The 12,093-nt window shown below is 40.5% G+C and overlaps 1 protein-coding gene across 4 annotated transcripts in view; it reads right to left on the bottom strand.

Annotated features, from left to right (window-relative positions):
* Nucleotides 1–12,093, bottom strand: part of ACSS3 (acyl-CoA synthetase short chain family member 3) — a 126,654-nt gene that overhangs the window by 57,519 nt on the left and 57,042 nt on the right. For all 4 annotated transcript variants that reach the window (XM_006118478.4, XM_025182327.2, XM_025182328.2 and 1 more), the window contains one exon: nt 2,755–2,858. In XM_006118478.4, the coding sequence (XP_006118540.2) occupies nt 2,755–2,858 (104 nt within the window). The remainder of the gene's footprint in view (nt 1–2,754; nt 2,859–12,093) is intronic.

The raw sequence follows: 12,093 nt of genomic DNA, 5'->3' as shown, positions 1-12,093 counted from the left end.
TACATTCAAATCTGCTCTTTTAAACATATACTATAGCTTGGAGAATATCCTAAACTCCCAAAAACCTAAGAATCTTGCAATATGAAGACCCTAAAAAGCTGAACTAGTCTCAACATGCTAGAATGTCAGTAATTCACAACTATTAAATTGTATACAGGTTAGACCTCTCTGGTCTGGCACCCTGGGGACCTGACTGGTCCCAAATGAGGGAATTTGCTGGACATGGGGAGGTCCCCTGCTACTGGACCCCCAGCCTGCCTCCCTTCCCTAATGCTGGCCCTAGCTGCCCGCCATCCCCTCCCCCCACAGCCCCACGCTGGTCTTCCATGCTGCTGTGTCCCCAGCAACCCAGATTACCATGCCCCTAGACCCTGACTCCACTAGCAGGGCTGCCACATTCTCACCCCCAGCCCTGCTATGGCTGCTGCTTCTCCAGCCCCACTTCCACTACTGGGGCTGCCACATCCCCAGCCCCACTACTAGGGCTGACGCAACCCCAGCTATGCTGCCGGGCTCCGAGCCACCAGTCCTTTTGCCACTGGGGCTCCCAGCCAGGAATCCCTAGTTCAGGAACACCTGTGGTCCTGCCAGACCATGGATTCTGCTGGACAAGGGAGTCCTGGGTTTTGGAGGTTCAACCTGTACCTTGGTAACACATTTATAAAATGTACTTTGATTCATATGACCAAAAGAACTGCCTAACACCTGCTTACATTACAAGTCATCCTGCATTATCTAGCATTAGCTGTCTTGCTCCAAAGCTCAAAAGTTTCCAAACATAATCAAATGGCTCTCTATAGGGTATACTTTAAGACTAAATGTAATGTACTGAAGACTTATTAGGTTTTTACAACAATGGAAATCCTCTTAATAAAATGTTCTTCAGAGTGACAACTGACAGTTACAGGTTCATCATAAAATTTCTCTACATTAAAAAAAATAATATGACGCTCAGTCTCCTACCAGGAATGATATATGTTTGTTCTCAGACTTCAGGGAGCCTTTTCTTTAAGCCTGGGTACACTAGCTGCATACAATGGCACAAGCTATATTCAAACCTTTTAGAAGTGAAAATGGATTATTTTATTTATTAATCTATTCTTCAGTATAACTGAATTTGCACAGGAGAAAAAAATAGGTCCAATCTCCATGCTGTAACACTTTTATTTTTATCAACTAATAGGCACAAGGATTAAGTAAAAAACAATATCACTATCTTTTGAATATTTCTCACAAAAGCTCTGAAATGTTTGTACAAATAAGCTGCACTTTAAGCCCCCTAGACTGACTTTATTGTAAATGGTAAATCAGATCAGAACTAAGGAAGCTTCTCTGTTCCAGCCAATTATAAAAACACATTTTTCTGCCTACCTCATACTTATTCCATATGCCACCCATCATGGAGCGGGCAGGAAGCTTTCTGCCTCATACAAAGATCTGTGAAACAAGCAGTGATGCACAGAAACGGAAAGGAATATTTTTGGAACAACGAGCTCCAAAAAACAAGCATAAGGCTTTTCTAATTTGCTTCTTTCATGTAACAAATAAAGACCATGAGAGAGAGAGACACACACACAGACTGAGGCTATGTCTAGGCTACATCCCTCTTTTGAAAGTGACGTAAATTAGACAGATCGAAATTGCAAATGAAGCCAGGATTTGAATTTCCCACCCTTCGTTTGCATAATGGCGGCTGCACGATCTTTTGAAAACAGGCATTTCGAAAGTGAAACCACCATCTAGATCAAAAAAAGAGGTTTTCAGGATCTTTTGAAAAAGGGTTTTTCTTTCAAAAGAACTGTGTCTAGACAGCAGTTTCACTTTCGAAATACCCGTTTTCTAAATAACCTGTGGCCACCATTATGAAAATGAAGCACGGGAAATTCAAATCCCGGCTTCATTTGCAATTTCAATCGGTCTAATTTACATCCCTCTTTCTAAAGAGGAATGTAGTCTAGACATGCCCTGACAGACACATAATTCAAAACCAACAAAAGGTCTGGTAGCACTTTATAGACTAACAAAACATGTAGACGGTATGATGAGCTTACATGGGCACACTAACTCTGTACAGACTAACTTGGCTACCCCCCTGAAACCTCATTCAAAGTTATGGTAAAGAGCTATTCAGTGGAGCCTAACTACCAAAAGCAACCTGAATTTTTGACACACACACACAAAGTTACACATACACTGGTACATTTGCTTCTCTCATAGCGATCAAAGGACTTGATCCAGTACCCACTGAAGTCAATAGTAGTCATTTAATGGGTTTTGGACTAGGTCCAAAAGTAACATGATCAAAAAATGAGAGGCCTACTATGTGCCATATTTTTCCCATATATAAAATAGACTGAAGAGTGGATAAAATAAATCTGAAAACTTATCTAATGGATCAAGTTTTGTGGGAGGGAATATACACATGTATACAGAGTCCATAATAGAGTTACAGATGGAAAATATAGGAATTATAAAAATGATGCTAAATCTTTTAAATGCAGGTACTAGAAAACACTGCATTGTGTTTTCCACATTACTTTTAAAACACTGTTTGCTAAACATGTGTTGTTTTCCGTCTCAAGAAAATATAAGTGGATATTTATGTTCCATCAGGTCTTATTTCTTTAAATAGACAGTAATGTGGATAAAAGGATTCACCTGTAGTGATTGCTTTGCAGAATCAGGAATCACATCTGTAAAGCTTTACAAGGAGAAGGGAGGAGAGAATTTCAAATAATATTGCAAAATGCTCACCAGTTTGCCACCAGTGATCCAACACTGGGACCTTGAAGACTTTTTTTGACCATTCCAATGTCTTCACATCACACCGTTCACCCGCTAAAAATAATGTTCGGAACCTAAACAAAATGGAACAAATTTTAAATGTTAACGCTTATCAAGGAAAGTGAAAACACAAAAGGAAAATATTTCTCTATGATCTTTAGAAACACATGCTCTGCAATATCTACAAAGATGCTGAAGAGGGGAAAGTGCTTCTGTTCCAACCTATGGAAATTGCATTCCTATGGATATTACTGCATGCTTATTAAAGTAACTTAAAATGAGCCTCTTTTTAAAAATGTGAATGCCTTGGGACATCAGGACCAGCTCAATCATTGACAGAAGAGTAAACTTATATACAAAATGTATTAAAATTAAAACATGTACAATGTAGAAATTGTGTACCCATGTGAGCCCAGAGATGCTGAGGTTTTCACAAGCGTAGAAAGGTGACCGAAGCATGGCAAAATGTCGAAGATTGAGAGTAGCCGTGCATATGCTCCTAAACAATGTAAGAAGACATGGAGAGCTTTAGAAATTATCTGGCAGAAACCACAGTCACGGCTGAGAGTAATTCTTTGTTAGTAGAGATTTAAGCTGCCATGCTGATGAAGGGACCCTGGAGATGGAACAGTGTAAGTCCGGCTTTGGTGAAAGAAAGGCAGAAGGAGAAAAGTGAGCTGACCACTGTTTGATTATTGAGTTCTCAGTGGTGAGCCTATTAAATAGGTTCAAAAAAAGAATCTCACCTGGTGACATGCTATAGTGGAAAAAGTATGGCCTAAGTGTGCTATATTTTGATAATAACGGAACATATGAAAATGGTGAAAGACAAAAAGGTTATACTAAGAAAACATGTATCAGAACAATATAAAGTATTAACAGCTAAAAAAATGCAGCCTGAGAAACTAGGTTGGATGATGATATACAGGAAGAAACTGAATAGGTTGTTATGTAAATAGGGAAAGGGGGGGGAGAAAGAGTTTTGCCAAAAAGTAAAGGCAGGCTTTCATTTTGCTAAGAACAAAAGTCAGTGGAGGGAGAATGGAGGAAGTTTAAAGAATGTTTAATCAAAGCAGCACAGATAACATGTGGCACAATGAGTAGTAAGGAAATATGCTTTCAGAGAGAAAAAGATGGTCGTGGATGTCTGATGTAAAAGAAGTTAAAAAGAAAGAATGAATAATTCAGAAATTTTGATCATGAGAATAAAAAATGCAAGCAAAAAATGAGGCTAACAAGGCAGTTGCTAAGATAAGAATGGCAGCTGAGGAAGGATGATATTGAAAGCTGGAGGAAAATTGTCATAGGAAATTGGTTTGGAGGCCTGTCAAATAGAGAAACAAAGTAGCACAAGATATGAAGAAATGTTTGTGTGAGAATACTTGATCTCAGAATGAGCCTCACCCGAGGGAAATCAAGCAAATTGCCACATAGAGTAAAAGGTGAATACAATAATGGGCAGGAGAGCTAGGCTTAAGCGATGTTAAAGAATTGGAGTGCCAATCACGGCCCCATCTCCCTAGCCACTCCCCCCACCAGGCTTCTGCATTCAACCAGCTGAGCTGAGGGCTCCCAGTACCAATGGCGTCCCTACCTTCCCAGCCACTCCCGCCGCCCACGCTAGACTTCCAGCTGGAAAAGCAGAAAATACCGGACATTGCACGTCTGGTATTTTCTGAATTTTTTTACTGGGTAGAGAGCACAGAAAATGGACTGTCCAGTTAAATACTGGACATCTGGCGACCTCATTTTCATAGGCTGTTAAATGAGAAGAGACAGCTGCAAATGGAAGCACCAACAAATTATGGGAACATCTCAAAAGATATTCACCTCTACAGAGGAGGCAGAAGCAGCATTGAATAAGAAGAAACAATGTGAATATAAGAATTGTTGTTATGATCAACTAAAGATACTGGAGTAACACAGCTTCATAGATTACTATGTGATTTATTAGGCCAAGCTAGGATACCAGATGACAGAAGAATGGGATTGACTGTGCCTCTCTGGAAGGATAAGAATGATGCAAATTATTCACACACCTATCAAGGCATCATCCAGTTAAGTCAGCTTCTCAAAGCCCTTAAGAGAATTTTTGAAGAAAGACTGATACAAGGTACAAGAACCAATAGAAAAGGAGCAACATGGCTTGAGGAAGAGAAGGAGTACTATAAATATAATATTTGCAATGACATAGAAATGTGAAAGACTGATAAATGGAGGATGTAATTACTATGCAGTACTGATGAATCATGAGAAAGCATACATCTTGGTTCCTTGGGAGTTGACATTTGGAATACTGAGATGGATAGAAAAGGGACTTAAAGAAGTAGAGATGACAAATGAGCTATGTGAAGGATCATGAACTAAGGGGGCAATAATACATGGAATTTCATAGAGTTCTGAGGTGGTGTGGAAGACAAGCCAGTATGCCCAATCCACTTCTTCTAATTATTGAGTTAATTAGTAGAAGCAGCCAGGCTAAAATCACAGACAAAATGGCCCTTTTGGCTGATAACAAAGAGGAACTAGTGAATATGATATCAGAGTGGATATTTGGAGGTAGCTACTAAGAAAATAGAAGAAAAGGGTGAGTACCAGTTCACAAACTTGTTTTACATCAATTTGGATGACAAAGAGTCCAGAAGTTAGAGCCACAGAATAGATTGGAGAAAGTCATCTGGTCAAGGCACAGTCTTACAATGGTGACAAATTTGCTTGGACAGGCAAACTTTGACATGATTTTCCAAAATCTCCCATGGTTGATGCTTTGATCAGATTGAGAAAGGCCAAATACAACCCCTGCTGGTGTTCTTGACATTTTTCCAGAATCTGCCTGCCTGCAAAGATCAGGTCAGTGGTTCTGCGTGATAGTCTGAAGCCACACTGGTACTCTGTAAGTAGTTCCTCTGCAGGAGGGAGCAAGTGCTACAGTAAGATTCTTGCATGCATCTTTCCCAATAATGGAGAGAAGGACAATGCCTTGACAGTTGCCGCGGTTGGCCCTATCTTCTTTTTTGAAAATTTTGACAATGTAAACATTACATAAGTCAGCAGGGATTTCTTCAATGCACCAAATTTTGAGCAGCAGCAAATGAAGCTTGTTAGTCAGTGTTTCTCCTCTCATTTTCAGAACTTCAGCTAGTATGCCATTAGGACCTGGTGCTTTATGATATTGCATTTGTGTACTTGCTTTGTGAACTTCCTCCTTCATTTAATTACCTTTCTGGGTTCACAAGAACTTCCCAGATTGGGTGTGGAGGGATGGAGTTGATAGTGTTGTCAGTCACAGATAATTCTTGATTTAAAAGCTTTTTGTAGAGTTCCTCCCAATGCTCTTTATTATCTTAAGGGTACTACCATCTCTGGTTCTCAGCAGTCTGAGGCCATATGAGCTGTTCAGAGTTCTTGTCTCACAAAAAAAACTCCACATATCATATTTGTCAGTGAATGCTTGGACTTATTTTGCTTTGTCCTCCAACCATTTCTTTTTGATTTCTCAGATCCTCTTTTAACTTGAGCTTTGAGTTGATGGAAAGATCCATGTGACACAATGATGGATGGCTTTGCCAGTTGAAGAAAGCATTTTACTTCTGGCTCAAAAGTAGGGATGTCAGCGTGTAGTCGACTATATGATTAACTAATAAGCCTGGGCTTATCGACTAACATCCACTCTCCCCTCTTGCTGCCTCTCTATCAGTCAAATAGTATCAACAAGGCTCACAGGCTACCTTTCACATCCTAATGACTTAACTAACAAACCCAATAATGGAGGTGCTAATTGTTCTTATCAGCCTCTTGTAACTATTTGAACCATCTACTCACTGTCTCTCTCTCTCCTTTTTTCTTCTTCTTCTTTCCCCCTCCTTTTTTTCTCCTTTCTGCTCCCCCCCCCCCCCTTCCCTTATATATTCTTGGATCTGGACTTCTAACACGCCAGTCATCTGAAGATGTGGGTTGTTCCCACAAAACCTCATGATATCATCTACAAGTTTTGTTAGTCTTTAAGATGCTACTTGTTGTTTCTTAAGTTTTTCTATTTTAAGGTTGGTTTTTCAAGTTTTCTAACCTTAACTGAACTACTCATTTGAAAATGGGATTTCTTGCAGCTACTAAAGCTAACCCCTTTCCCAATGTACATGAATAATTTTAAAGCAGATCTTCTTGGTCATATATGAAATAAAAATAATACTTTTAAAATTTGTACATTCTGAGTCTCACAGGAGAGAGAAAGCCCGGGCTAAAAGCAACCTGTAACTTTCAAAGGCAAACAACAACAGAAAAGATATGTATAACATTTGAAACTCTATTGAAGGTTACGTAGTCTAAGAATTTACAAATCATTTAGCTTTCCAAATAGTACAATAAAGTATCACACTTATTATAGCCACTTCTTTGCTGAATAATACGATGCATGCACATTACATATTCTCAGTTGATGGCACATGTACTTGACATTACATGTTAGAATTCTATTTAACTGGAGGGATATTCTCTAACAAACTGCAGCAGAAATGGATGCACCTTTTGGCACTAGCAATTGGTGTTATCTGTATTATTATTAGTAGCAGTAGTAAATTAAATAGTGCTATGTAACCATATATTAAACCCACACAATCTTTTAACATTATGTTTTCTCGTGTGCTTTGTCAGAAGCTGTCACCCCTCATGAAGCACTACAAATGTATTTCACTTCCCCTTCAGTATGGTAAAGTCTTGAAGGTGAAATGAAGTGGTTTTTAACTAGGCCCCTACACAAATTATCATTTATGATCAGCACCAGACCAGTCCTGAATAAGGGGATTTGCCAGACCAGGGGAGGGAGGTCCCTCTCAACATGGCCAGTGCTGTCCTGCTGCCCCCGGCTAGGGCTCCAACCTAGTCCCGCTGCTGCCTGCTAGGCCATGGATGCCACTGGGGTTGGAGCTCCACAGCCGGGGATAGAGTTCTCTGGCAGCCACTGCTGCCATCCCACAGCTCTGCGGCTGGGGCCAGAGTTCTGCAGCTGCAGCTGCTGAGCCCCATTACCGCCTGGCTGACCACAGGGGCCAGAGCTCTCTGCCCTCCAGCTGAGTCTCTGAGCACCCAATGATGCTTCTGCCCTGCAATCCACCCTCCCTATACCTGGGCTCTGTGGTCCAGGAACATCCTGGACCATGGATGTTGCCAGACCAGAAAGTCCCAGGTAAGGAAGGGACAATCTATATCAGACTAAAGGTCTTATGCAAACTCTTACACAAAATAATTTTACTCATATAAGTAGTCCCATTATTGTAACATATCACAAGCATTTTTATTTCACTGTGAATGATTTACACCCTACTTTCCATGTGCCTATTTTTCTCTCTCATATGTCTATAGACACTTAGGATGACTATGGAGTCAATAAAACAAAGATCTCACTATAAAAGCATGGTAATTGAGATAAGAATAATCCACCACTGTTCATCCCAGTCATCCTATGGAAAAAAAAATAAGCAGCCCTTCTTTAGGAGAAACAGAAAACTTTACATTTGGGGCCAATGAAAGATACGAAAAAGATGAAATGGCTGAGTAACTGCACTTATGTGAGCAGACACATTGACCTCAATGGGATACTTGTGTGAGCAAAGTTACACACTTGCATGTGTCCAGGACTGGGCCCATGAATGTAAGTACATACAAACTATTTGAAAGATATTTATCTTTTTTTCTAATTTAGTGAAATTCATCAAGAAAGTTTTTGTTTATTTGTTTGCTTTGGTTGGTTGTTGGTGGTGGTGAGTTTTTTTGAGATAATGAGCAAGAGGGAGTGTGTCATGTTCACAATGCACGCCTCCTTGATGTAGAGTACTATAATCTTGCTATCAAGTCACATGAACATTATGCTTCATGTTTGAAGAATACAGTTTTGTGTCAAACAACAACTGTAGTCTTTTCATAGACATTTTTTGTACAAAAATTTAGGAGATAATTATATAAATTAATGAGCATTAAGTTTATTTGACATTATAATTCTTTCTTAGTCCTTGTTCAGTGATCTTCCCTGTAATACAATGGGCAAAATGACCTGTACATAGAAATGTTTCCATTATTGTCAACGACGAAAACCCATGAGAGAAAGGAGGACACTGAATTCATAGTAGTATTTCTTTTTCTGAAACATTAGCAGGATCCTGCTGTGAGGAAGCTTACAGCATTGTTCCATCCCAATAGATTCACAATAAAACCTTAATTCCGTCACAAATTAAATGGAGCTCACAAAATAAGATATTATTCTTCCATTTTTGTTTATTTCAATTCAGTGGAACAATCTAATTGTTAGCAAAAGAGGGCAAGATTTCAAAGAATAGCCAAAGCTTTATTAACTAAAACAATTAATTTTAATTATATTAATACTATGGACTGTAACTATAATTTCCTCTCCATGAACAAGAGTTGTTGGGTCCATTCACAACAGAGTTCTACATATTAGGCAATTTTCTAGTAGTAGCCAAAAGTTGGGTGGGAGAAAAACTAAGAATTCTCTCTGTAGTTTTAAAGAGATCACTAATTATCAAGCAGGGATCAGTAAATGAGGATCCGTGTTCACCCATCTGAATTATCATTGACTTGATAGAATACTTTACACACAGTTCCAGACAGAGAGAGATGAGTACACATATCATGAAGATCAAAGTTAAGCCCAATTTATATATATAATTTTGCTGCCTTGACCAAAGCAACCTGTGGCAAGATGAAGCAGGAAAACTGCCACAGGAGGACAGATAAAATGGTTACCTATCTTTTGTAATTCTTGTTCTTTGAGATGTGTTGTTCATCTCCATTCCATTCTAGATGTGCACACACCCAATGTGCATAGTCATCAGAGATTTTTGCTTTAGTGGTATATGTAGGGCCAGCTATTATGCCACACTGAATGCCATGATCATGAGTCAGTTTGTCAGGCACCACTGGCCCTATTTCCTCTCAGTTCTTTTCTGAGAGATAATATCCTGGATATACAAGAAGAGACACTTCAGACCTCTCAAAACCCATGCCATCGTGTTGTGAGGAAAGACGGGCCTGTCTTGGAATGGAGAATGGAAAGCAAGATAGTGGCCAGATGGACCTTGAATGATGACGGGGATTAATTGTGCAGCAGATAATCCTGCAGTATGGCCTGCTTGGCCCAGATATGCTGTCCCAAGACCCAGAACATGAGCTTTCTCCCTTTGATCAGGTAAGTCATTCTAGGGGAGGCTGTCCAGCTATCCAGCAAAACCTGCTAAACACGGGCTGAGCATGCCTGTTCATGCATGTTTAGCCATGCAGTAGCCAAGTCATCAAGTGCAGGGCTGCTAAGTTCAGTTGGAAAAGGCTGACACAGTTCTGGAAGAGCAGATCTGGCCAGAGCATCAGCTACCGAAAGACTCAGCGACATGCCAAACCAGCGCTGACAAGGCCACATAGGGGCTATTAGAATAATTCCTGGCCTGTCTTGCTTGATCTTCGCAAGGACTCAATAAATCAATCAATGGCATTGCCAGAAAGGCATATTTCTGCACCCCTGTCCACAGTATGAGAAAAGCATCTGATAGGGAGCCCCTATCCATTCCAGCCATGGAAAGATAAAGCCAACTCTGGAAGATTTGCTGACTGCTTCTAGATGGAGCAACCACTTATGGTCAGACAATAAAATTCTGTTGAGGTGATCTGCAAAGATGTTTCTGGTTCCAAGCAGGTGCACAGCTATCAGATGAATGGCAAGCTGCACCCAAAAATCCAAAAGACGGAGAACTTTTTGACAAAGGGCCCAAGACCTGGCACCTACCTTGCCTATTGAAATAATACATGACAGCGAAATTGTCTCTCAGGATCTGCACCACCTTGCCCTTTTTTCTCATCTATTAACAGGCCTAGGTCACAGCATGTGAAACACATCAGATTCAGGCTCCTTTGCACTTTCTCCTGTGACCTGCCCTCGTTGAGCCAATTAGCTATTCAGATAGGAGAAAATGTTTCAGGTAAGCAGCAACTGGTATTGTACAGTTTGTGAACATTCTCAGGGCCAATTAGAGGCCAAAGGGCAGAGTCATGAATTAAAAATGGCATCTGCCCACTATGAAACATCTGTGACTCTGGAATATGGAAATAAATGTCCTTCAAGTTGAGGGAGATACAAGGAGAGGATTATGGAGGCCAAGGAAACCAGTGAAATGTCAACTTCCTGAGCGAAGAATTGAGACAACACAGGCCCCTTTTGCTTTCAGAATTAGGAAGTGGCAAGAATAGAATAGAATAGAATAGAATAGAATAGAATAGAATAGAATAGAATAGAATAGAATAGAATAGAACGCCTTTCGCTTCATGTCCCAAGGGACCTTTGCCACTGCCCATGGGTGCAGGAGGTTCTCAACCTCTTGGAAAATGTGTTGCTTATGAGAAAAGTCCTTGAAGAGGGACAGAGAAGAAGAGGGGTGGAAGGAAGGGTTGACAAAAAGCAAGGTGGCATGGGGAATTTATTTGGATGTTACCCTTCAAAATAAGCATTCCTGGCCTTTGGAATTCTTTTCCGGACCAGGCTGTGTGGGTGAATGGAAGGAGGAAGTACAGCAAAGACTATAGCTTGAATCTTCATCCCTTCTTCCAAACATCTGACACGGCTGACAAGGTGGTGGCAAACAAAGGTGGCCAGAAATGCTTCCATGCAAACTGCAGTGTATGCATTCCCAGTGAGTGAAGGGTGGTTTAAGTGTCCTTTAAACTATGCAACCTCACAACTATCTGCTCTGAAAAGAGACAGTGCCCACTGAATGGGAGATCCTGGAGAGAGATCTGCATCTCTTGTTAGAGGCTGGTGGTCTGAAGCAAGAAGCTGTGCCTCATGACCACTACCAATATGACCATCCTAACAGCTGAGTCCACCAAATCCCACATCATCTGGAAAGATGACCATGGTGGCCCGCTCCATGAGAATGCCAAATTCCTGGGTTAGACCCTGAGGGAAGGTCTCCTTGACTTTACCAAGGAGTCCCATAAGTTAAAATTGTATCCACCCAACAGAGTCTCATGATTCACCACCCAGAATTGAATTCTAGCTCTTGAAAAATTTTCTCTCTCAGAAAAGTCCAACAAGCTTCTTTACTTTTTGGAAATGAACTAGAATGCCCCTGATTGTCCTTTTCACTGTCCACAAAGACAACCAGCAAGCCTGAAGGTAGGCAAGTATACAGGTACTCAAATACTTTGGCTGGAATGAAGTATTTCTTTTCTGCCCTTTTGGAAATGGTAGGAGGGATAGACAATGGGGTTTGCCAAAGTGCCCTGGAAATTTTCAGGACTCTGTCATGC

This window comes from Pelodiscus sinensis, chromosome 1 (assembly GCF_049634645.1).
Source record: "Pelodiscus sinensis isolate JC-2024 chromosome 1, ASM4963464v1, whole genome shotgun sequence".
Taxonomy (NCBI): Eukaryota; Metazoa; Chordata; order Testudines; family Trionychidae; genus Pelodiscus; species Pelodiscus sinensis.
This window is presented reverse-complemented; position numbering and strand designations above follow the sequence as displayed.